Genomic DNA, 26603 nt, shown 5'->3' with positions numbered 1-26603 from the left:
AAACAATGCAAAACAACAAAAGCACAAAAAATAAAATGAGCCTGAGACCTGGCTACCCGCTGTCATGGCAGCATCTGAGAGCATAAGCATCACATGCTTTGTTCCACCAATGAGCTCTCAGCACATTCAACATGCTGGTTTAGGGGATATAAAGACTTTGTGCTGTAGGTGCTGGAACAATCCACTTCCAGATGAGCCACTTCCCGATTGCATCTGCAGATCTGAATGATAGCATAAAGGTTGTTTTGGGGATAAGATTGAGAGCAGGAGACTGAAGATGGTATAAGCCAGTTTGAGTTCTTAAAAAAATGAAAAAGTGGGATATAAATCTAATAAAAAGCTAATAAAATAAAAGGGAAAGTGATTTTTCGAACTGGTTTAATGGTGATATCTCTAGATAAGGGATTTTGTTCCTTGGGGAGTTATGCCATATGCTCAGTGACTAAATTCAGACAATATGACTTATCCAGGGGTTGTGTAAGAGTTGAGTGTGGGTTGTCATTGAACCATGAGTTGAGGTTGAAATGAAGGTTATAGTGTGTCTGAACTCAGCTTCACTAGCAAACCATGGCTTGTTAACCATGAACAACACATGAAGAGAACCCATGGTTTGTTGCTGGGTTGTGAACCATAGTCTGTTCCCCATTGTTTCTTACCTCGGTAACTCATGTTTCAACAACAACCCAAGGTTCAACAATAACGTACACCCAAATGTTGGGTGTCAGTTATCATGTTGTCTGAACTAAGATAAAACAAATTTACCAGTTACCATTTTATCAGTATTTGCAAATTAAGCACTGCATTCAAGTGATTGTCAGACATGAACTGTCTTCTTTCACCATTTAAGAAGATGGCCATTTCAGATAGATAAAGATTGTTATCCAAAAATAAATTGCATTTTTCAATGCAAATATGAAAAATAATGGCAGAAGGGATGACAAAGGTGATCTGTGAGAAATTTCTGGAGATTTTAATGTTATTTTAAAAGTCACTGGTGGGGGAAAATGGAATGGGAACACACAGCTGGGAACAAGAGCTTAGTCCTTCCCCTATACCATCCTACCTCCCCTGGTCACCTCAAGTTACCACATGGAGGTGGGACATAGAATCTTGTTGCTCCCAGGCTTACTTATCCTTATTATTTTTTAAGCCGCACCCACCAACATAAATACCTTGTATGACTTACAAAAGGAACACAACAGGAAAAGTACAATAACAAATTTACTAAAAATAACACATACGACTGACTGGTGTTGCACACCTCGTTTCTGTTTAATCCTGCATAGCATTGCAACCTAAAGGCAGCAACAGACTGGTGTACAATCATCTGCAGTTATCAGATCATGTTAAAATTAAAAGTATGATGAGGCAGAAAGACCTGTGGATGGCATGGGGCAACTGTTGAGATTCTTAAAAGCCCTTTTTTCTTCAATTGAATAAATGCTACATGAAATCTTTTCATGTAATAGAGCCACTGGTAGAACTTAATGCAAGTCAGGACCGGGTCTTATATGCAACTCCTGTAAGTTGTTACCTGGATTTTGATTTTAAATCTCCAAATGGCAGTGAAGGCTTTGAGGGCATTTAGTGCCTCAGTCTGGGTGACTTTATCTTCATCATCCAGGAATGATGCCACCAATTTTATATCATCATGAGTACAAGCATTTGCCTGGAAGGAAGGAAGGAAGGAAGGAAGGAAGGAAGGAAGGAAGGAAGGAAGAGGTAATCAAATCTGGAGAACTAAAACTGAAATGAACTAAACTGGAACACAGAATGGATTGCATACTCACATAACACCTGCACAACCCTTTCCTCAAGTGCATGATACTGAACTACAGAACTGACAAGTCATGCTCAGGGGAAGGCAACCTGTTCAAAACATTTGGAGGGCACCAAGTTGCCTCCATGGACACTGGATGGCAATTAGATTGTAAATGGGATTTCAGATTGTGTGACTCTGCCCTGCCCTGCCCTGCCCTGCCCTGCCCTGCCCTGCCCTGCCCTTCCTTATCCTATCCTATCCTGTTACAGCCTGCTTTTCCATGGATATTTTTGTGCTACAGGTGACCATCCTGAGATGACCATCCTTTAGTCATTGACTAAATAGGAATGATATAAAAATGTCCTAAATGAATGAATGAATAAAATTCCAGTGACTGCATATTTCTGTTTATCAAATATCAGGCATAGATCAGACCTTTATCAACAATGGTCTGTCACACAGGAAAGGGGAAGGTGTGATCCTCCAGATTTTAACTGAATGGCAACCCCCATCATCCCTGACCATTGGCTATAGGGTGGATGGGAACTGCAGTCCAGCAACTTCTGGAAGGCCATACTTCCCCCTTTAACCTTCTACTCTAACACATACTACAGAGTCTTAAGATATAAGGAGAAAATGGAAGGATAACTTACTTTGCTAGCACTCAGGATATTCTGGCTAGACAGGTCTCAGTGCTCCCATTGAAGGCTTTTGTGAGGCTATTCTATCTTTTGTGCCTTAATGGCTGGGTTGGGGGGAGGGTGTGACTTAAGACAAAGGCAGTGGACATGGAAGGTTTAAAAACAGGAAAAGGCATGATCCAGAAATCCACTCATCACCCAATAAAATTCCACAAATAAGGCTAGGGAATTTCATTATAAAAAGCATCCATGGACTCTAACTCTTACTCTAACTCGTAAGTGGATGCTGCTATCTTGACAAGCTACACTCTTGTTAACTAATCCATTGGCAAATATGTCTTTGAAGCTGAGCAAGGTGAAAAGCCACCACAGAAGGCAACGTGAAGCAGGGACAGGCTTAAGTGTTCCTTGCTGAGAAAGAGAGATGGGAAAGCTGCATCGGGAAGCACCATCTCTGTTAGGACAATAGCAAGGCGGTGCCAGTGTGAAAAGCTGGTGAGCTCAACCTAGTCTAGATCCCCTACAAGTCATCCCTGTACTCATAAGTGGAAAGCAAGCATAGAGGATTGTGCATCCTAGTTCCACAACAGCTGTCGCAATTCAGAATGTCACACATGCTGGGACTTCCACTGCTGGCTAAGGAAGGTGGATAAAGAGTGCCAGAAGCCTGGGCTGCTTTTTAATGTTCCACAGTCAGCAGTGGGGAAGGAGAATTTGCACTTACAAGGCTAACTTGGCCTGTCTGTCTGTCTGTCTGTTTGAAACAAATGTTTTCTACTTGACTAATCTTAAACATGGGCCCTCACCATATGGAAAAGCCTGGATCAAACTGAATGCTACAATGGAGCATTGAAGCTGCCTAAAAAGTTCACTCTGACCTATCCCCAAATCCTGTGTGAGCCCAGTTCTCCCAGAATATTCCATTTAGCTTTATATTCCCAGCCTTGAAACCTGTGCCACATGGACCTTTCCATTTCTGCTGAAACACCTGCCTGGTTTTTTTTCAGTGTCAAGTGGCATCTGAAATCCATTCCAGTTTGGCTTCTCTTTGTGAACTCCTTCTCATACACACCCTTTTCCAGAACAGGTGTCAAGGTCCTGGAGACTAAGTCCCTCTGATCTCAAGTGGAACATGGGCAAGCTAGAGGAGAACTTCCATATCTGAGTTCCTAGGCTGTGCTCTGTTTTATCAGGCCTAATTTTCCAGTTTGCACTCTAAGGACCCTCACCTCTTCTTCCTTCAGATGGATACATTGTGTGATGGTATTAAGTACTGTTCTCTTGGAGTTGGCATCTAGGCTTGGAGTGAGGGACAGCAGGAGTCGCCTGAGTTCACCAGGAACTTTTGCCCTTACAGATGGAATTGGATAATACTCAATGGAATGTCCTAGAAGGAAACAATCAGAAGTGAAGTACCTGCCAAACCTAGGTAAGTTCAAAGGACCTGGATTATACATACTGACATCTTTTCACCAAGCTTTCCTGTCCTACCACATCAGCCCAATAGAAGCTATAGAAATTCCTGTGAAGGGGCATTTTAGACTCTCCTAAAAGATGGCATGACTGTGCCACAAGGCTTCCCCATGCTGATACCACTGGGCCACTCATGTAAATTGCACAGAGCACACTGTGCTTAATTGTGGTGAACCACCCAGAGAGTTTTGGCTATTGGGTAGCAGAGAAATTAAACAACAACACAGAGAAGCAGGAAATGGACATGCAGAAGGGTAGCCACATTGCAAGTGGCAAGTGTAGGACAGATATGTTGTTAGAGCATAGCAGGTCCCCTGAAAAATGGTCCTGGGGGATCCCCCAAGCAGAAGTTCTGAGTTGAAACCTCCAAGGTGTGCAGGTGTGCGCCTTCAGTGTTGCGTGTGCTACATATATCTGCCAACTCGGGTAACATCTCATCCATTCAAGTCATAATACAGTTGTGCTGCCACAAAACTCTTTCTTGTTTTTGCTACAACAGACAAATATGGCCACACCTCTGGGAACTGGTCCATCCTAACATGACTGCTGTGCAAGCAAGCATCAATCTTTAAAATGTGTGCCGAGGGTGGAGACTGTTTACAGCATTTTAATAGCATCACAAGCCTGAAGTATTTCAGCATTCCCTTCTCGCCCTCAACTCTTCGGCAAGCCTGATATATTCTATGTAGCTCAACAGTGTCCCTTCACTCATCTGGTAAGCTGGCATGTGCCAGCACACCAGAACAGGATTTCCCCTCTCTTTCTTTCCTATACATAGTCAACAGCTCCAGCTCCTTGTTTGGAATAAGCTCAAACTGGGATATATTTTAAGAATTCTCAGCAGAGTCAGTTCAGTCATGTGGCAATATTCTGATGTGCTCGTTAAACCACTGACGTCAGAAATAGTCTATTGCATGACTGGACCAAACAACAACTATTCTCTGTTAAAGGCCTTTTACTAAATCAGATTCCCCATAAAAGTAAGAGTTCATTCTTCAAGAATATTCCACTGACGGGTTGTTTTGTTTTGACCATTTGTACAGTTTTTTGTTAATTTCTGTGTGTTTGGGTTTGGGGCAAGTAAATCCAAAGCCCTTTACTTTCATTCTTCCCAAAGCCTTAGGTGAAGGGACGTGTCCTTGTCAGTAAGATTACATAACTCTCCAAGCAGTGGGTCAGATTAGGGTATATCCGAAGTTTTATCCTAAGTAGTAGTAACTATTAGTTATTTGGCAGGGGAACAGAGGAGAAAACCTCTATAAAGAAGGAAGAAAAGTGTTTCTTCTTCCCATCTAAAACAATCCCACTTGGCCTGGTTGCCTGCCAAAATCCCATTGCTGTTTTTCACCCAGTGATGCCCTCAAGCCTAAGAAAGTGTATTTTGAGCAACCCAACCTCTTCTGGGCTCTCCAGCTCCCCTTTTCCTTTCATTCCATCCCCCTTATTCTTGGTTCAGGGGAGGCAAAAGTGCTTCATACAGACAGAAGAGAGCAATTGCCTTAGCAATAGCACGCTAAACTGAACCAAAATTAGGACCTAACCAGGGTGAGTTTACGGGAACATAGACAAAAAGTACCCAGTGTGGGGAAGAACCACAGAAAGACAAGAGGATGTCATCATTAACCACACAGCAATTCAGTGGATAAGCTGATGACAAAGCAGAAATAGGAACAGGGAGTGGACACGAGCATCATTGCTGTGTTTCTTTGTCATGGCCCTTTGGAATGACAATAACACACGGTACTAGTGAGAATGTTCCACTGTCTCCTTGTATCCCACATGACTCACTTGACTCCAGGTTGAAGGGGGGACTTTGGAGCATTGCTAGGAGAGCCTTGGACACCAGATAGATGGCTGAAGCTCCTATAACTCCATTCGCCACATTTTTCCTAGTTATCAACTCGCTGTATTTCATCACCTTGTCGGGAGCTCTCAAGCAATCTGGTTGAGCTCTGGCCACAGGCCACCTTTCTGAAACACTATATTGCTGACTGCATGGTTTGTGATGTCACCTGAGCCCATCATGACAGTTGTGGCACATCATCATGAGGTCTGGACAGATTAGGGCTCAGCGTTATCTTGAGAAGTAAGATACCAGGATGGATCTTAGCCCAGTAACAGAGGGTGTGTGTTGCATAATGACAGGATCAGTCCCACCATCTCCACTTAAAAGTGCAAGGCAGCAAGTGGTATGGAAGATTCCTGTCTGCCTGGGATTCTGGCAAGTCTCTGACAATCAAAACTGGCAAGAATGGGCTAGGGAGGCAAATAGGACCTTAGTGTTGGGCATCTTCCTGAGTTCCAATGTGAAGACCTTCCTTTGCCAAAAAAGACAAGAAAGTGGGATACAAGTGGGAAAGAGAGGGTCCCTTTTAGGCTCCTCTGTACGAATGTAAGCATAATGTGAAAAATACCCAGAGGTGTTCCAAGATTCTTTAGCAGAGCATTCCCAGCTGTTGATCCGATGGGTACAGCTTCCTCTGTGGAATACCTCCAAGACTAGAAACCCCCGTGAGGAATCAGACCTGACCTCTAAGTACAAGGAGAGGGAGGGCAGGACCAGTTCATGAACAGGCTGAGTGAGGCAATGATAGATCTCGCAAGTTGTGGGTCTCAGTGATTATGGTCTCCCGCCAGATGCTTCCTCTGAATTCCTTGGCCATTCTCATCCTTAAGTATAAATGAACCCGGCTGGATTAGACCAAGGTTCCATTTGGTCCTTGTTGTTGTTGCTAGTTGTGAAGTCGTGTCTGACCCATCGCCACCCCATGGACAACATTCTTCCAGGCCTTCCTGTCCTCCACCATCCCCTGGAGTCCACTTAAGCTCAGACCGACTGCTTCAGTGACTCCATCTAGCCACCTCACCCTCTGCCGTCCCTCCATTCGGTCCAGCATTCAGTTAATACAGTTGCCAGGTAGCCGCTCATGTGAAGCCCACAAACAGCATATTAGTGCAACACCAACCTCCCACCCATGTTCCCCACCAACTGGTGTATATAGACGTGCCACCTCCGATTCTGGAGGCAGCACAGAGCCATCAGGACTAGCATCCATTAATGGCCTTCTCCTCCAAGCCAAACCTGGGGCCAACACTACATCTTGCAGTAGTGAATCCCATAGTTGAAATCTGTGCTTTGAGGGGAAGTGCTTGCTTTTATCTGTCCTAAACCTCCCATGTATCATCTTAACAGGATGACTCAGTTAATGGGATGTCATCCTAGCCACTTTGTCTATACTGTGCACAGTTCTTTTTTTTAAGACGTTGTATTAACTAACTTAATTACAATACAATGCGAAAGTACATCAATAAGAACAAGGAATCTGAAAAGGAAAAAAAACCCTTTACAAATAAATCAAATCATATAATCAATCAAAGCCATTAATAATTAATTAATTTAATATTAAACATAAAAGGTGCACTCCCACACTGGGACCCTTAGCTGCATGAGAATTATTTATTCATATCTATATATACTCCACTGTACATAATTCTGTACATCTCTATCATGTCACTCCTTACTTGCCTCATTTCTAAGCTAAACAATCCCAGCTATTGTAGCCTTTCATCATAGGGAAGTTGCTTGATCCTCAATCCTGCACCAGCCAAGGATGTGGAAAAGATGCACAAATGCTCATTTCCTTATTTAAAAATATAAATCCTTATCCTTTCTCTACAACCAAGCAGGGCTTCTTCCTGCATAAATATATTATTAAGGTAGCAGACTCAAACTCTATTCCGGTAGTGTGATGATTTAAGGTAAGCTTAAATATGACATTGCACATGTTCAGAGTATTTCTTTTTTATCAGGGAGGATAAACCATCTCTGACCCCTCTAGCATATCAGGAATGTAGAAGTACTTAGTGGGAGAAGCGAGGGAGAGAAACGTTTGTTGTGAGCTTTGTAATTGCAGTAAAACACATGGCTGTTTAGAGATGGGGCATAAAAGACTATTATTAAGCCCAGGACCTAAAATTACATAACTGCACCACAGCTTTCTGGTAGTGGCACACAAATTATAAAACAGTCTTTCCAGAAAGGTTTTGTCTGGTTCTTTTCAGCACTTGGCAAAGACCATTTATTTTGCACAGGTTTGTAAAATTGTTCTTGTAATCTTGAAGTTTTCAGTTTTACAGTGACTGAGTTTGATCTTGGAGCTTCCTTTCTAGCAAGTATGTTGGGGATAGCTTTCTAAAGGGAGTATATTCGTTTGCAGGTAGTGGGAACTGCTCAGGATGTTCTCAAAGCAAAGAGTAGAAATTAGTCAAGTTAATGGGTGCCTTGAAAACATCTGGCATGCCCCAGAAGAGGGCAGCAAAACCCATGAGATGAACAGGGGCCCTCTGCATTTCTGGAGAAAGCACAGCAGCACTTCTAGATGCTTGAATCCTTCTAATCTGCCAGAGAGAGAGAGAATGGCTACCAAAGGTCACTTGTCAAATCCCAGGCCTGCCATGGTTACTTTTCCTGAGTATCTCTGCACAGTGATTCCTCAAGCATTTAGCTGCTTTTAGATGTAGTACAGGGATAAGTAAAACACCAGATGTTTTGGACTTCAGTACCCAGAATTCCTGACCATTGACCCATGCCGGCAGAGGCTTATGGGAGTCCACCCAGAATATCTAGAAATATAGCTTCTTCCCACCTCTGCTGTAATATACAATATTCCTCACTGAACCAGGAAGATTGTAGCAACCATACCCAATACCATATCTGTTTTTGTTCAAGAAAGTGTCAGTGGTCCAATTCAAAGTGCTATTAACAGCTTGTATAGATCTGTTTCAGTCTGGGTTTCGGCCAGGATTTGACAGGGAGAAGAGACACAGGAGGAGCACAACACCCTTGATTCTCCTCCAATTTCTTGACTATGGTATCTTGTTAGTTGGGGTTGGAACTGAGGATCACGGTAACATAGCACTTCCAATCCTACCTGCAGAGTCCATTTCAGAAGTAGCACTGGAGGAAGTCTGGTTGACTTTATGGCTTCAAGCTACATAGTCCCATAAGATTGGAGGTGGGTTGTGATTCAGTGGTACAGCACCTGCTTTGCTTGCAGAAGGGTCTGAGTTCAATCCCCAGCATCTCCAGGAAGGGCTGGGAAAAGATCCTGCCTCAAACCCTGGCGGTCAGTGTTGACCATAATGGGCTACCTAGACCAAGGGTCTGATGCAGCATAAGACACCTGAGTAAGATTCCAACTTACTCCTTGCTTACTCTGACACCTGCATGAAGCTGTTGAGTGAGATCATCCAGGGATTTGGAGCAAGGTGTCATCCATTATGAGTGTCAGATGAGGTTGCGGGGTGCCAAACTATTTTGTTTAATAAAGATTTTTATTAAAAATTTTAAACTAAAAACATCAATCATCAAATACATCGGACATACTGGGACAGCCCCTTATAATGTATCTTTTTAACATTCTATAATCAAATTCAAATCAATTTATAAAAATTTAAAAACATCTTTAAATCTAAGCCAAGTCCCGTTTCTCCAGCCAATCATAAAAATGGTCCCAAGTTTGATAGAAGTCAGTATCTTCTTTCTCCTTCAGTAATAGAGTCAATCTGTCCATTTCTGCACAGTCCTGAATCTTTTTTAAAATCAGTTCCTCAGTGGGTAATTTCTCACTCTTCCAGTATTGAGCAAGCACAATCCTCGCCGCTGTGATTAAATGTAGCATCAAATACATTTCTTGTTTGCTAATATTTTCCGGTATAATGCCTAACAAGAGGGATGCCAAACTATTGTCTAGACTCAGTAATAGACTGGATGAAGGCCAAAACTACCACAGAATTTGGACACAGTTTGGAGGTGGTTCCTAGGTTTAGAAAGCTGGTGTTCTGGGTGGGACTGTGTTCTTCCTGAAGGAGCAGGTACACAACTTAAGGTGCTTTTAGATCTGACATTGCTAGTTGAGGCCCAAGCGACTTTAGTGACTCAGATAACCTTTTACCAATTTCAGTTAGTTCATCAGTTCCAGATTTTCCTACATATGAATTGCTTGCATACAGTGAGCTACGCTCTGGTAACCTCTTGGTTGGATTATTATAACACGTTAAACACGGAGCTACTCTTGAAAGCCACTTGAAAGCTCCCACTAATACAGAATGTGGCTGTAGAATTCTCACTATTTTGCCTAGGTGGACCCATATTGCATCAGTTCCAAAGGAGCAACACTGGATATTCACTGCTGAGCACAATTGAACATGCTGGTGCTTATCTTCAAAGCTGCATGGCTTTCAACAAAACCAAATGTTAGCCAAAAGATAGTAAAATAACATAAGAATTATACATATGCTTATGTAGCCAATCAGCATCACCCATGTACAAGAGGGAGGTAGCAACAGACCCAGGGGAATCCCAAGGTTTGCAGAAGTACAAAGAATTGTTGAGGAGAAAAAACCCTAAAGATGAGGGGATTCCCAAAATCACCCCTGTGAAGAATGGACATGCTCAGTGGCTACAGAACACTGACAGCGAAAAAACATTAGAAAAATGGGGTAGAGGACAAATGGTGTGGAACAGCTGAAATCTTGAACCGCAACATTTCAAGTTGTGACATTTTGCTGTCGTTCCCATTCATAGACTAAAATGAGTATTTCATTATCAAGACATAATCATTTAGGCTTTTAACTTACAAAGTTTTTCCAAAAACCTTTCTTAAAAATGACAGGTATTTAACCATTTACAGATATTCTTTGCTGACATCTTAAGACAGGTTTTAAGATGCCAGCCTTCTAACCTCACTGAGAACTGTAGCTTGACACTATTGGCAAGAAAGGCGTGTGTATCACCCTCAGAGGCAACTATTTGTTACAAAGAAGAAGAAACCCGGTATATTTAGTCATTGAAGTGACTTGACAGGCCATTCCCATGACGAAAATAACTTACATGACAATTCATCCTCACTGTTTAGGAAAACTGACAAGCAGCATTTGTTCTCACAGTTTTCCAGTACTAAAGTGCCTTCCGTAACCAAAATGTTAACCTGTGAAGTGGCCTTTTGGAGTTATTGCTCATTCACCCTAAAACTTACTGCTGAATAAAATGACATAGTATTAGAGCTAAGAAGTGTGATGCAAATACAACTCTATGACTCATGCATCCTTGACCCTTCCTGATCCAGAACATGATACTGGGGGGAAAATATCCCATGCCCATAAAATTTTGCTTGCGTGTAATTATAGCTTGCCAAATCCACATGTTAATTTTTCAGCATCCATTTGCAGAACTCTCTTTCAAGCATTTTATTGTTCTTTGTAACATCTGTAAATCAGTTATTGCTTTATATCAATTGTTCAATGGAATTGTGATATTCTTTTAATTTATGTCCAGTTCTTAATCCTGCCATTGCTAAAGTTCTCATTGTCCTGTGTGTGTATATATGTGCACACACATGTGTGCGTGCATGTAAGGATTTGTGTTTGTGTGTTCTCTTGGCTTAATAAGTGTGCTTGGCAGAATACACCCTTCCTGCTCTAAATTGCATTTTTAAGGATTTCCCCACTGGGTTTCAAAGGACTCACGCAGCTGGCACTGGGTGACTGCTGGAAATAGCATCCCTGTGAAATTGTGCTTATGAATACAGAGTGCTGTATAAATGATGGTGCAGTTAGGTCACTTCAGACTGTGGACTTCATGCTTTTACTAAGGAGGGGGTACTCTTTAGATGCATGATCAATCATTTCACTGGAAAGAGAGCCCTGCTGTATTAGGGGTCCTCCTAATCGGTCACTTGAGTGGTGTTCCTGAACTTCTGCCCCCATGTCTAGTTCTGATGGCACCCCTGAGAATAAGATGCAAAGTTCTTGGGCTCTTGCTTACTATTTTTAACCATGTGAAATTATTAATAGTAGGAATATAACCTTCAATTAATTAATTTGCTAGTTGATTTTACTTAAAGATTTTTTTATGTGACTAAAACAGCATCCCTGCTTAATTGGGCAAGCCATATTCTCTTTTGTTTCTTTACACTTACTTTTTATGTAAGTATTGCAAAAATTGCAGATAGAAGGGACGAAATGCCTCTTCATATACATATATTTGGTTTTCCCAACCACATTGGCTGGGAATGATGAGAGCTGCAGCCCAACATATGTGGAGGGCCATCAGGTTGGGGGTGGGGGGTGAGGGGCTTGATACACCATCTATCAAACCACATTTTTCAAAATGATTGTTCAGTCAAATGTACACTGATTGCGTCAAATTGGGGAACAGCCCTAAGCAATAGCGCTTTGCGCTCTCCATCCATTCCCACAACCCTTGGCCACTCTCTAGCTGCAACCTGAGGGTGGACAACAGTGGAGGCTGGATCCACATGCTGTTTGCAATGTGCCTGCTGCCCCACAGCGATCAGGCTCTCAAGGAAACAACACACACACAGTAAGTTCTCCCACTCCTTCTGCGCAGCTACTCCCCAAAGGCAGCTCCCGTCTTCCTTCCCCTCCTCCTTTACAGGGCTTTTTTAATGCTCAAGGGTACAGGATGTTCTGTTCCCTCCACACACACACACACACACACACACACCCTGTCTCTCTGTTCCTCACTCCCAGGCTTGCGGCCTTCACCTTTTTAACCCCCGCTCTGCTGCGACTCCTGCACAGCTCTGTGCAAACTTGCCAGCCCCTCATCATATACGAGCAGCTTGGCCGACTTTTATGAGGGGGTTTCCTGAGGAGGTCTGGCTGGCAGGAGAGGTACCTGGACAGCCGCCCGCATGTGGTTTTTTAGGTGGCTTAGAGGCAGAGCGTGACTTCCCCCTCTTCTTTTTTTCCCCCTCTGACATTTTCAGTACAGAGACTGAAATGTCAGCAGAGAGAGTGAACCGGTTGTCTGGCAGCGGTGGGGGCTGCTTCTTCCCCTTCGGTCCCTCCTTCTGACCCTGGCTTTACTCCGCAGGTTGGCTCTTCCTGGATAACAAGGTTACGGAGAGGATGACGTAGATCCGCCGATAGTGCACGAAGATAAGCAGAGCCATCTGGCCAAGCTGACTTCATTTTGAAGGAGACTTTGGAATGTTGTGTTGCCGCTTCCGCCCCCTAAATCCTGGAATAGCCTTCCCCAGCCTAGGGCCCTTAAAAGATGTTTTGGAATTCACTCCCCATTAGCCCTCGCCCCCAAGGTCAGGAATTCTGGGAGCTGTGGTCCAAAAGTTACAGAGGGCTCAAGCCTGAGGAAGGCAGCTCTAGGAAATGAATTGCTGGGCCTCTGCCCAGCAGCTGGTCCCATATTCATGGAGCAAACCAGCAGCACTTTGGGAAATCAGACCACCTTAATATGTCTAAACCTCAGTACCCAAAAGTAGAAAACTGGAGAGAAGGCAGAAAGGAAACATAAAAAGGGGAGAAAGTATTTCAAGTATTTCATCTTGGCACAAGCGTTTTTTTCACCCCTCTGAAGCAATCCCATGTTGACTGTGATGGACTTAACTTTCAAGAAGGCATGTTTAGGATTGCAGGAATGGAGAGGGGGTGGATGTCTAGAGAGGTGTGCTTGCTCCCTCACTCTCTGCTCAGATCTTGCCTATGCTAAGGGGGATTTATGTTCGCACCTGCAGCTTGAGCATAGTGAAAACACACTCATTATTCAACATGTGAACTGATGATGCTTTCATCTATTTAGACTATCATTCGACACATGATGGATTCATGCAGTCATCTCTACTTGCTGAACCTGGCCCTATGTCCTCCTAGGATAATACACCAGAGCTGCAAAACAGAGCAAAAACTATTTAGAAATGACCAGACAATCTATCTCACTGATCTTTATGCTCAGAGTGGAAGGAGCTAGAATTGATGCTAAGCACCCTCTCTTTCAAGGGCAATGTTGTTTCCACACAAACCCTCGGAGAATCAGTGCGAACCTGCCCATACGTAACTTAACAACCATCACTGCTGTACCACCTAGAGAGTATAGCTGGACGTGTACTCAAGACTGGGTGTTTTCAGCAGTAGCACTCCAACTATTTTCTCAAAATAGGTAAGATCGGTTCCTTCTTTGTTTTGCTTTACATGGGCAATAAAGAACTTCCCTTTCTTTCTTGTCTGGCTTTTAACACTTTGTCAAATTTTATGTTGCTCTTCCATTTTCATTTTAAGACCTCTTTCAAATTTCATAGTATGGTATGGTTTTTGCTCTGGTGTGTCTTTGTTTTATGAAAGGTTTTCATATTATTTTCATGGCAGATCACCCCAGTCCCCTGTTAGATAGAGGATGTGATTTAAAAAATATAAATAGCACTAATAAATAGTGTAGTTGGATGTTGCAGGGTTGAAAATAGGTATAAATATCCTGGAAAGATATGAGAAAGGTCCTGGGTCATACAGGTCAGGGATTTGTTGGTCATTTTGGTAAGTAGATGGAAACATTTTGGAAGGAGGTAAATGATGCTTAGTGTTGGTATATATCATCAGTGGGAGAGAGAATGGCATGAGAGAACACTCAGCTGTCTATTTATAACTTCTGTATACATTTCTCAACCTTCACAGCAGACCGGAAGCTAAACTGTTAGCAGAGCTAGCCTAGAGTATCAGGAATAATTAGAGGGTTTTGCAGAACAGCAGGCTAATGTGACCTGGAATAAACTATAAACAAACAGAGCCTGAGACGTTCCTTGCAGGGGCCTGATCCAGCTTGCCAAAGTCAATGAGAACTTTGCCATGGGCATAAGCAGGAACAAACTTCCCATTCCTCCCAAATGATCCTGTGCCCAAACTTTGCAAGGATCACAGATCTTGTGAACAACATCTTGAGAAGGATGGCTAAGTGTGAAGTTCCCTATGGGCAGCTACTTCCCCCACCTTGAAATCTGGTGATTTGTACAGACAGAAGGCTGCCAGCAATTCCTGAAGCTCTGCAGCAGAGAATCATTCCCTATTCCTGCTACATTCCTGTGGACAGAGTGCTAGAACATGAAGCACCACTGCTTAGCCTTGAGGAAGAGGAAGGAAATATATTATCTTGTGGATGTGGATGTGGATGTGAAAGGAAAGGGGTCCTGCTGCCTTTGGATGAATCTGCTTTCACAGATATTTGACAAATATTTGACATATATTTCAGGCCCCTGCAATGCATGAAAAGGAAACCAGAACCCTCATATCCAAACCAGGGGGGTCCAGCAGCATTGTGGTTCTGTGGCAAGTTTGGACTACAGCTCCCATCAGCTGCATCTTGTTTGGATGATGTAACCCAAAAGAGATGCAGGGCACCAGGTTGTGGAAGGCTGGTTGTCAGGGAAGAGGCGCTACGTAGCTACGTAGCTTCCCTTTCCAATACTGCTTTTGATCTAAGAGTGATTTTAGTAGAGATCCTCCCCATTCCACTTACCTAGCAGTACAATGGGTTTAATTGCATCTGCTTTTTCTGCGAGCCACATTCTTTTATGGATGGCAACAAAATGGCATGGCGCTTTGCATTGTTTTAGCACATATGAAGCTCTCAAGTCTTGGGCATTCTATTCCTTGTTTTTCCCCAGACCTTCTGAATAATAGAAATGCTCTTGAATCAGGAGGAACTGTGAGTATAAATCTTATAAATAAATCCTCTTGTAACGAGTGCTTGGGGTAAGGAAAATGTGCACATGCTCAGCGTCCTTTTCATCTGCACAGACTTGTCCATTGTATTATTTCTACATGGTTCTCTGTAAGACATCACTGAAACTTAGAACCCGCCTCCTCCTCCACCACCACCACCACCTTTCCTCCAGGGTTCCTATGACTTTAACATCAGACAGAAATCCCACGAGCAAAGCATATCTCCCCAGTGCATCTGCATGTGGGGAAAAGACATCCACAGCTGTATGTCAATTTCTCAAGAGGCTGGCAGAAAGAAAAAAATGGAGCTGGATCTATTCACTCTTACCCTCTAGCTAAACCTTCCCCAGTCTGGCACCCTCCAGATGTCTTGCACTGGAACACCCATAATCTCCAGCGAGGCTAGCTTGGGATGATGGAAGTTTTAGTGCAACACACCTTCAGGGCCCCAGATTAGACAAAAGTGCTCAAGCCTAATCCTTTCCTTTCCTACCCTTGAATGCTCGTTTGCTTTCCTCCCTCCTGTCAAGCCTTTGTTGTTTCTTCATCTGACCTGTTCTGGTGAGCTGAATCGTCCTCCAGCGAGCTCTCGCCCTTCATGCCACACCTCTTGCCTTTCCGTTTGCTGCCTCCCCATAATGTCTCATTGTGCTCTTTGCTCAGCCTACCTTCCAAATCCTGTCCTTCATCACCTCATTGTTTAGTTCTCCCATCTTCTTTCTTTTTTCACTTTTTGTCCCTCTAGCACATGGCTTCCTTGTTCTCATTTGCTCAGAAATTTCTTCACCAGCTGATACACTATAAACTGTACCACAGATCTCTCACCTTTCTCAGGGCAACTGCATATCTGTTACCGTTTACGTGATTAAGGCCTGGGTAATGTCACTCCCGAGCTGCGTTGTTCCCGTGTGACCTTTGTCATTGAGAACACCATGTTTATCTGAGGAGAATCCTTTTGTACTCACATACCATGTTTATGGAAGTTCATGGTGAAAAAGTGAAGTTTAAGCCCTTAAAAACCTGTAAGCAGGATTCTTCATGGTTAAAGCCACACATAGCAGAGAAAACAGACTTTTGCAATATAGGAACACTGCTGATAAGTTGTTTGGAATCACCTGATATGAACAAAAATGTATTAACCACATACTGAAATGTACAGCTTTGTTGCAGCACTAGCTAGCAAATACAGATTTCCTGTAGAACAGAGCTTCCCAGAGTGTGTTCTACAGAGTGAACCTCATTCAGGTGGTCTGCAGAAAGGTTCATGTGTACTTGACCATGCACATGATAAATTTTTTTTCTGTTGATGGAGACTGAGCCAGTTCCAGGCTACCATGGATAACTGAACAGGCTACCAAGACCCTGGTCTAGGGCCCAGGACCTATGATTTGCATAATATCTCACTGGTTTTGATGACAATGTGGGAGCTGAAGAAGGAAAATCAATTCTCATTCAAATGTGAGATATGTATTTAAGATATTCATTACAGTTTCCTTCTTTTTGCAATAAAAATAAACCAGAAAAGTATGTGCTTTTATTTGTAGAACCCAAAAAGTTTTTTTAAGGGAATGCTTAGAGAGAAAAAGGTCTAAACATGTCTAGGATTAAACCTGAAGTGGTCTGTTGAGAGCTACGTTCCCTTAACAATTTTCAAGTGATCAACAGAAAAAAAAGACTACTGCTGTTATAAAAGACAAATGATCAGAAGGGCAGAAAATGATATAAATTAGGAGAAATGGACAGCTTTTCTGCTGAGCTTTTCTAACTGGGTAAAAAGGGCATTTCAGTTCCAGATTTTGTCATTTTCACCTGAGATTTTACATTTCTACAACACCAAAATTTCGTTGCAAGGCATAGTTCAAATTTGTTCATCACTCCAAACCTGCAAACACCCCAAATTTAAACTGAAGTACCAGTAACAATTCATGGTGTCTGCTAGGCTGCTGTGCAAATTGGCAGCCCTGTTGGCAGAATTTCTTACACCCAAAGTTGCCCATGTTGGCTTTCGTAGTTTGAGATGCTTATGAACCTTGGCTGTGCCACCATTTCAACTGTCCATTGTTCCTGTGTGCTCAGTTTGTCTTCTAGGAGGTATGCCAAGGACACAGATAAGCTCTTGCATGCTGAAGAGAGCCTCGTCCAAGAGCCTTGACATACTTAGTGTGCGAGAACTGTTGCAGGAGTTGTTCTGTGTGTATGCAATTTGCCAAAATAATTCTCTCTCTCTCTCTCTTTTTAAAGTGCTTGGTTCATGAATGTCTGCGGGCAATATTTGAGTGATTGAGCCTCCCTGGAGCTACAAATGTGTACAGAGGTCATATTTACTAAGTGTTTGAACCCATGCCCAATCAAGGAGTGAGCACCTGAATTTTAGCACTCCTGTGGCATGTTGTAGCTAAGCAGCCAATTTTAAATCTGAGTTAAAAGTAATCTGGGAGGAGATGAGATTGGCCAACAGTTTGTTCCAGTGACTTCAGTCTGACAGAAACTCACACATTCTCCTACAAGTAAGGAAGAACACTGAAATCCTGACCTGAAACATTTCCCTGGAGTAGCCTTCCCCAATCTGGTGCCCTCCAGATGTGTGCCATGCTGGTTCAAAATCTAAACATCTGGAAGGCACCAGGTTGAGTGAATCTGCCTGAGGGCAGCACCACTCTTAATTGCCTGGTGTGTCTATGCAGTTCCAATCCCTCTGGTTGCTTTGGGACAGTTGTGGGCAGAAGGTCCAATGTCATCCGATAGGTCTCTCAGCAATACAACTGATAAAAAAGCAAACCATTATATACAAGCAAAACTGCTGGTAAAAAAAACGAGCCATTCATTGCCATGGTGATTTTTACTATTTGCTTATTTTTCAGTGAACCTCACCTGTAAGTATCATTATGAATTGGTCTGTGGTGACTCATATGGAGATTTGTACAGGTATATGCAAGCATCTCCCAGTGTATGGCTCATGGGGTGCAGTAGGGTATTGACTCTAGCCCATATGTCACTATTTTGCACCTGGTTCCAACTGGAGGACCTTGGAAGCCTGGTAAACACACGCACACATTGTAGATCTGCCTGCCCTTGCTCTGGAACACCCAAGGTGGAGGTAGATAGGGTACGGATTTGGCTCTGATGGCTTTAGGCTGGTTTAGAAAAGAAAGATTACATTCAAGGACATAAATTGCAAGAATGTAGCCCATCCCTAACTGTAACAGTGAAGGATTAGTCATAACTTCACATCAGGAAGAGTGACCTTTAATGAACTACTCTGTGTTATTTCTGAATGCCCAAGAAGTGGAAATGAGGAGATTTGATCCTACTGCTAGAGTATTCACTGGTTCATATTTGTCCCATTCATGAATTTCAAACAGGCTTGCCTAAGCAGCCTTCTGCTGCTTTCCTGCATGCCCATTCTACATCTGATCCCCATTTTAGAGATGGGTAAAGTGAGATGCCCGAAGCGCTGGTCTCCAGGCAGACACCTAGTCAAAGAAATGTATCTTGTGTGCTCACTATGGCGCTCGGAGACTGCAGGCCAGACGGCAGAGACGTACGGACAGCTGGACTCATGAATGTCTCTCTTTATGCCCTGCCGTCACAGAAGCCTGGAGCTTGTGTGTCAGGAGAACTGATGCTGCTGACCACAAGCCCGCAGGAGTGGTTTATCTAGCGACACAGCACACCCACTTCCCCGGCTGCTGAGTCAGGCTGTTCCCTTTGCTGCCTCGCGCTCTGTACATTGTGTTCCAGCTCTGCCTCGTTGGCACGTAGCCCAGCTCACATCAGCTTCTCACTCTTGTTTGTGTTCTCAGCTTGCACTGAGGGCTGGTTTGCAGCTCAGAAATCCTCCCCTCCCCACCCCCTTCCTCAGCTTCACAGAGGTGAGAGCACAGGGTAGGTGGCAGGGCGGGGGGGGGGGGAGGAGCTGGGGTTTTCATGCCCGGAGGAAGCAAGCTCTCCCATAAAGATGGGGCAGCTCAGGGATCACTCCAGGAAACAAACGTCCAGTTGCCTAAGAGATTAACTCAGGGCATCTCCATGTTGCTGCCTGGGTGTTATTTCTGCTTGTTAATTGTCACCATCACCTTGCAAAACTAATGAAGCAAACAAGTTGAACAACATGAACATAGAGGACATGCCTGACTACATAACTGTCAGTTACGAGAGTTGGGAGATGCATGTTCATTGCACACTGACACTGAGAATTGGTGTTGGTTTCTAAGAGCCCTGAATAAAGTTTTTTTCTGCTGTTGCTTTTCCTTCCATTGCACACATGCACACTCATGTGTGCAAGCACACAAATAGACACGCACATTTATTCCTTGCAAAAACAAGAGTGGGTTCACTCTGTTCTTGGCCTATCTGAAATCTCTGGCTATATACCACGTTGTCTCCACTGCATTGCCTAAATATGCAAAAACTATGCTAGGAGAGACACTATATGCCCATTGAATCCAGGTCAGTGGGATGTACAAATGCAGTCGCCATGCATGTTGTGTTGTCCAGTGCACAAACCATATAAATACTCCACTCGGAAAGTCCAAATAGAGGTTTTCTGTGAAAGCAGCGCATGATTTTTTCTGAGTGTTGACTATGACACTGCAAGTTTGTCCTTGCCCTCAAGAGCTTATATGGATTCATACCTAATTCCACAATTTCCAATCATTTTTGGCTAAGCCTCACTTCAAAGGGTCAGCCCTTTAGAAATGCACCTCTCCTCCTCTCTCTGTGTTACCAAGGCTGATTAACATGCCTTGAAGTGCATTCAGTTTGTGCGGTCATGATTAGCGCTACATTTGCCTATCTCTTATCACTACCTATGCCATCCATTACAGTCAGGATGGTTTAGGATTCTATAGGAAGACCAAGCAGCTGCCAACATCTCTCAGCCTCCCATTCAAGAGCAAACAGTGTGCCACTTTGGGAGAAGACAGCCTAAATGCACAAAAGACCCATTTTACAGATGATGATGTATGTGATCAAGGTCATTTGAGGTCTACATTGGGACATTTACAGGCAAGAGACTCTGGGAGTCCATTCATACTGCCTCCAGTTCTTGAAAGGAAAGTGCTAGTCATCCATATTTGAACTTATTTAGTCTTTGTCTGTGGTTAATATTACAAATATAATTAGGCACTCTTTAGATGTTCTGCTAGCCACACTTATTCATGAGCAGACTCCTCATGGCTGGGAGAATGTTTAACCCAACCACATATGCAAAGGGTGATTGTACATATTTTTCCACTGAATCAGCTCCATGCAAAGGAGGTGTGTGTGTGTGTGTGTGTGTGTGTGTGTGTGAGAGAGAGAGAGAGAGAGAGAGAGAGAGAGAGAGAGAGAGAGAGAGGCCCATTCAGTGAGGAGAGGCCCATTCAGCGAGGAAAGGCCCATTCAACGAGGTTCAGCTGGGGCCCATCCACATTACGGCGCTTCTCAGGGTAATCCTAGCTGCACAAGAATTGTTCAAGGATAAGTAGCTTCCTCAAAACTGGGAAAATCTGAAGAACTTTTGAGTTCCATTGCTTTCCAAATGTTTATAGGAACAGAGTTTAACCACAATATGTGTTAACACCAGAAACAAGGTACCAGCTCCTATATTTGCATCTCCTAAGGAAGAAGCAGATGGATGTTTCGTGTTGCACTAACACGACTCTTATGCAGTGACATTAACATGAGATTCCAAAAGCAATACAGGTAACAGCATCTTGTTACTGAAAACCTCAGTTGCAGCTCAAACCAATAGCTCAGATCAGTCACTGCATTTTGGGTCCAACACTAGGAGCCAGGAGACATCTAGAAGCCATGCCCCAAGCCGCCAGTGGTAGGCAACTGGGCACCCATCAGCTGCAGCCAGAGTGATTCATGGTCAGGAATTACGAGACCTGTGGTCCAAAACAGCTGAAGGTCCAAAACACCAGGTTGCTTATCCCTGGACTGGGCTGCGTGAGTGGGGATCATAGCAGCAAAAGAAGATGCAGGGCTGGCCCAAGATATGCTGCTGCCTGAGGCAAAGGACAATTCCAGGAAGAGAAGCTGGCCGGACTGGTAATTGGCTTGAACAATGACAACGGGACAGCACATTCCATTGCACTTGGAGGCTGCAGACAAGGTTAGGGAGCACCGGCAGGTTGTGTGGCATATACAACTCTGTGCCCCAGCACCTCAGCCGCATTTCCTCCCCACCACCCTATATCTGCCCCCAAAGTGACTGACTCATCGTATCTAATGGTGGGGAAACCCTAACAAAAAAGAAAGAAACTATGGGAGGGAGAGGGTGAGGTCTTTCACTTTTCCAAGGTCTGAGATCCACTGAACAGAGCATCTTACAAAAAAGGGATTTGTCCTGGACAAAGGAATCCAACATTTGGTAAGAGTTTACAATAGCAAACCAGCTTGCTGCATTCCACTGCTCCCATCTCTACCGGTACAGTGCCAGGCACTGTCTTACTCGGCATCCTGTAACCTCATCAGCAGGAAGCCTTCCCCCACAGGTCCCCACTCTCAATCCCCAAGTCGCAGCCTGGGAGGAGATGGGTACGGTTTGTTACACTCAGGCCGGAATGTACTTTGTGTTACAAGTGGCTTTGGTCCAGGACTCAGAAGCTGGACTTTATTTATACTTCCCTGCTTCAGGCTCAGTTACATCCTGCTGTCAGTTATATATGTCTGCCGGCTTGCCTCTATCTGTGAGAGGGATGACCCGGCCTTTAAAAGCCATTCATATCATTTAAGGAGCAGAAGACCAGACCGAGCAACAGCAGCCTGTTTTTCTCTCCAGTGTACAAACCTTCTGTTCATTTAGATTTGTGAAGGGCAATATAAACTAGAGGGGAAATTCTTCTGGTGTTGGTATCTGGGCTGGGGAGGGAAGACATGCTACCCTGAGGGCAGTAACCATAGGAAGAGTGGGCCCCAGGCTCAAAGGGACCTTGGCAAACCAAGGCTTTGTGCTTCATTTCCTCATTAAAGGCAAGGATACCAGGCATGGAAAACACCTTGAAGGATGCCTCTGATTGCTCTCAGTGAAGAGGGCAGAGGGCGAATGACCCGACAGGATCAACTTCCAAGAGACTGCTCTAGGACTAAGGTGTTGTAAAATATGGTACAGTGGTCTGAGGGTCTGAAGACACAGACATGGAGTGCCTTGGAAAAACTGCTGTTTTTCACTTTCAATTCCCCCCACCCCACATGTAATCTGGAAATGATACATAGCTACCTTGCAGAACTGTTGTCAGTGCAAACAGAACACTGAATATAAAATAATCCCCAAATGAAAAGGAGTCTTTAAATGATAAGTCGCTCTGATGCAGGCATTGGGAAGCCACTGCATAGACTAGCTCAATGGCTTTTGTGCTGGGCATGAAACAAACATTTGCATAGCTATTATATATAATGTGTTCCTCTTGTCCTAACATCAGTATTCAGGTATTTTTGCAAGACAAAAACATTGGTATTATACCAGTTTAGTTCCTATAGCTTCTAGGAAAGAATTCTATGGATTGTTGTTGGTGAGGGTGCTGAGGATTCCTGGACAGACCAATCTGTGTTCCCACCACACAGAACTACAATTCTCAGGGTTCCTGAGGGTGCTCCTGGACAAAGCTTGTATGGCACCAGCACCCTGCCTCATTCATGGACGTGTGAAGGGTGTCCAGACAACATTACCTCACATGTGTTACTCTCCTGTGCTTTCCCACCTTTATGGAGAAGGTCTGCAGTTCTGTGATAGAGCATGCAGATTTCAGGTATAATTCATGGGTGGAAAAACCCATGGCTGAAACCCTGCCAGAGAGTGGTGACAATGCAGGGCTTGATGATCCATGGTCTGATTCAAGATAAGGCAGCTTCCTGCATTACATCTTTTCCTTACTGCAAAAAAAGTCCATTAAGGAGAAAAAGGTGGAACAGCTGCACCAAAGCCTTCCATCTAAAGGCTCCGAGAATGATAGTTTAAAGTCAGTTTAGGCCTGGGGAGGAGATTTGCCTTTCATGCCAATGTGCTGGGGGAAAATAATGTTGAAGTAGTTCACATCAGCATGTACTTCCTGTTTTGATCAGGGGATTCTAGATGCTGGCCCCTTTTCCTCTGAACACACTACCTCCTACTCGGAACACAATGAGAAGTAAGAGTCATACAGCTGGAGGGCAAATGCCTTCTTCAGGGATGTGATGATCTCTAGATTGTCCAACTGGTCCCTGTCAGCATGGCCAATGGTCAGGACTGAGAGTCTAAAATATCTGGAGAACACCAGATTGGGTAATGCAAAAAGAAACAAGCAAACTATTTATGGCTTAGCCAAGGGTAGACAAGCCAGTGCCCTCTAGATCTTTTGGATTACAATGTCCATAATAGAAGGGTTTAAAATCTAGTGGTCTTGTAAGCTTCATGTTCTCAGAGGCATAGTTCCTCCACAATTATGCAGTTTCTATTTCAATGTCTGGGACTGTTTTGCTTAGAAAAAAGGCAAAAAGGGGAGCTATGGCAGAGGCGTATGAAGTTATGCACATTTTTCTCCCTCTGTCATAATATAGAAGCTGGGGATCATCCCAGATGGCTACTTGGTGTGAGATTGAGAATGGATAAAAGCAAGTACTTCCTTACACAAAGCATCGTTAAACTGTGGAATTCCCTTCCAGAACATGTCATGATGGCCAACAATTTGGGGAGCTATAAAAGGGAATTGGACACACTTAGAGATGAAAGGTGCTGCTTAGCTATATGCTGCCTATGTACCGCCATTGCTGGGGATCATGGGAGGGAGGCTCAGGTTGCCTTCAAGTCCTTCTTGTGAGTTTCCCATGGGCAGCTGGTTGACTACTGTGTGAGCACAATGCTGGACTAGCTGAACCCTTGGTCTGATCCAGCACAGCTCTCCTTATGTTCCCATTATTATCATTACATGACATTTATATTCCACCTTTCTTCCCCACTCTCGCAAGGAACCCAGGCTGGCTTACACAGGCCTCCTTCTCCTCTCTATTTTCTCTTCACAACAACACTCTTGTTGTGAAGGTAGGTTAGGTTGAGATACAGTGGCCGGCCCAAAGTCACCCAGTGAGATTTATACCCAAGTGGGAGCTTGAACCCAGGTCCTCCAGGTCCCAGGACAGCATTCTGAGCACTTCACTATGCTGGCTGTTATGGCTGATATGGGTCGTATCATAAGCAGCACTGAGATGGATATGACTGAACCAGCAGATTACTTTTAGGGCCTACAATGAAAACACTGGGGATTCTGTAAGGGAATTACTTGCTGGGCTTACATAGTTCAGACTTGAGAGGGAAGCATATGAATACTTAATAGGAAAGAAAAAGAAATTATCTTCTTATTGAAAAACTGGACAAAAGCATGAAGTCATTAAACTCTTCTTAAACTCTGCAAATAGCAGTTTGAGGCAGGGGCAATTGGGACCCAAGCTCATGGGTGTGAGGATTTAAACTTCCCCAAACTTCCCCGGTTTATAGAGTAGGAAAAAATGTGGTATTACCGCACTCCAGTGTAATTATAAATGCTTTTTCCACTTGTGTAATTGTGCTTTTCCACTAGACCACAGCGCCATCTAGAGGATATATAGCAGAAAAGCAGGAAGGAAACACACTGTACTGTGTGGATCTCAATTTTGCAACAAAACCAAAAACAGACAGTGGATTCATAGTCCTGTGGAGAAATATCTGTCAGTTCAAAACACTGCAGAAGGAAAGATGAGTGGGCACCATCCCAAAGGGCCACAGTATACTATTTCAAGGACAAAACCCAAACAAAAGCATCCTCAACAGATGGGAGCAAGCATCATTTCTTACCAGAAACTCCTGTTTGTGGCATAGCTTTTCCCAACCTTGTGTCCCCAGATGTTGTTGGACTGCCACACCCATCATTCCTTTCCACTGGCCATGCTGGCTGAGGGTAATGGGCTTTGCAGACAAACAATAGCAGGGAACACAAGTTTGGGAAAGGCTGTGTTAGTGGTTCAAATGCTGGTCAATAACTATTTTTCAGGAAGGAAAGGCCAAGTTGCATAACAATGTTTGCGTGAATCATTGGTGGTTCTGTGATCTTAGAAACCACAGCAACGCAAAGGTGAAAAACACAAAGATTCCATTGAAACTAAACAGACAAAAATCGTCTGATACTATGCAAGCATCACTGATGTATATAAAATTCACAGTCAGTGTAGAATATGGATTTTCCATACTCTGTGTGTGTGTGTGTGTGTGTGAAGGAGGGAAGAAAGAGTGGCTCAGAACTGGAAAACAGCACGTATAGCTCCAAACAAAAACTGTGGAATTTATCAGGAGACATTCAAGGCTGAGATAAGGAGTCCGTGCAACATTTGGATAACAAAGTTTAATTGCATTTCCTCCCTTATATATGCCTGTTTTTGTTATCATTTTTATATTTGAAATGTTACCACTAGGATGACCAGAACAGTGATGCAGAAATGAGGACATGTTATCAGTTCTGTGGTTTTGTAACAACTGCTGCTTCTCCCTTAATCCTGTTGAGGCAAATGCTAAGTCCATTTACAGGAGTGTAAAAAGTGAATTGTTCATCAGGAGCACAAGACCTACAATGACACAGACTTCCCATAGACATTCAGTTTGAGCAGCAGAGCATAAAGTATTCTTTTCATTGTCATCATCGGTAAATATTTGGGATCGGGGAGCAGGAACACACTCATCACTCAAGTTTCCTTTTGGAAGGCTATGCTGCACAGATAAAAACATCTTTCATTATAAATGCAGCCCACTCACTGGGGAGGTGAAATGCTGCCTGTGAGTCCTCCTCACTCCTTTAGAGCAGCCTGAACTGGGAGAAAGAATGCAAAGCTCAGGCAGCTGCAATTTGCTCGGGTTTGTTCCGTTAATCCTCTGCGTCAGTACATCCTGTCCCGGTTTTATTGACAGTGGTACAATCTAAGTGCTAGAGATGGGCCAGCATTATGGTTAAGACTGTGAAGACCCCTAATGCAGAGATGGGTATCCAAGGGAAAAAATTAGGCCTATCTATTGTAGCACTTAAATTGTCATCTGGAGCAGCTGCACCCAATGCTCGCCACTGGTACAGAATGTGCTAAGAGCTAGGCAGGCTATTGTGTAATTCAGAGGCCCCAGCTAGCAGTAAACTGCCTGTACCCACTGACGTATTTAGGCCTAGGTTCCATTTAGCAGCGGAGGGCAGCTCCACTACACAATTCAGTGTGTA

At 43.7% G+C, this 26603-nt stretch overlaps 1 protein-coding gene across 1 annotated transcript in view; it reads right to left on the bottom strand.

The window, feature by feature from the left end:
- LOC123024276 (armadillo repeat-containing protein 12-like) overlaps positions 1 to 26603 on the bottom strand; it is a 55596-nt gene that overhangs the window by 4173 nt on the left and 24820 nt on the right. Inside the window, exons 2-4 of the mRNA XM_044431813.1 lie at positions 5638 to 5828; positions 3633 to 3790; positions 1535 to 1669 (exon numbers count right to left, since the gene is read on the bottom strand). Of these exons, the coding sequence (XP_044287748.1) occupies positions 1535 to 1669; positions 3633 to 3790; positions 5638 to 5828 (484 nt within the window). The remainder of the gene's footprint in view (positions 1 to 1534; positions 1670 to 3632; positions 3791 to 5637; positions 5829 to 26603) is intronic.

Source organism: Varanus komodoensis, unplaced genomic scaffold (assembly GCF_004798865.1).
Source record: "Varanus komodoensis strain SLA01 unplaced genomic scaffold, ASM479886v1 scaffold1, whole genome shotgun sequence".
Classification (NCBI taxonomy): Eukaryota; Metazoa; Chordata; class Lepidosauria; order Squamata; family Varanidae; genus Varanus; species Varanus komodoensis.
The sequence above is the reverse complement of the archived record's forward strand: the minus strand, read 5'-3'. Positions and strand labels throughout refer to the sequence as shown.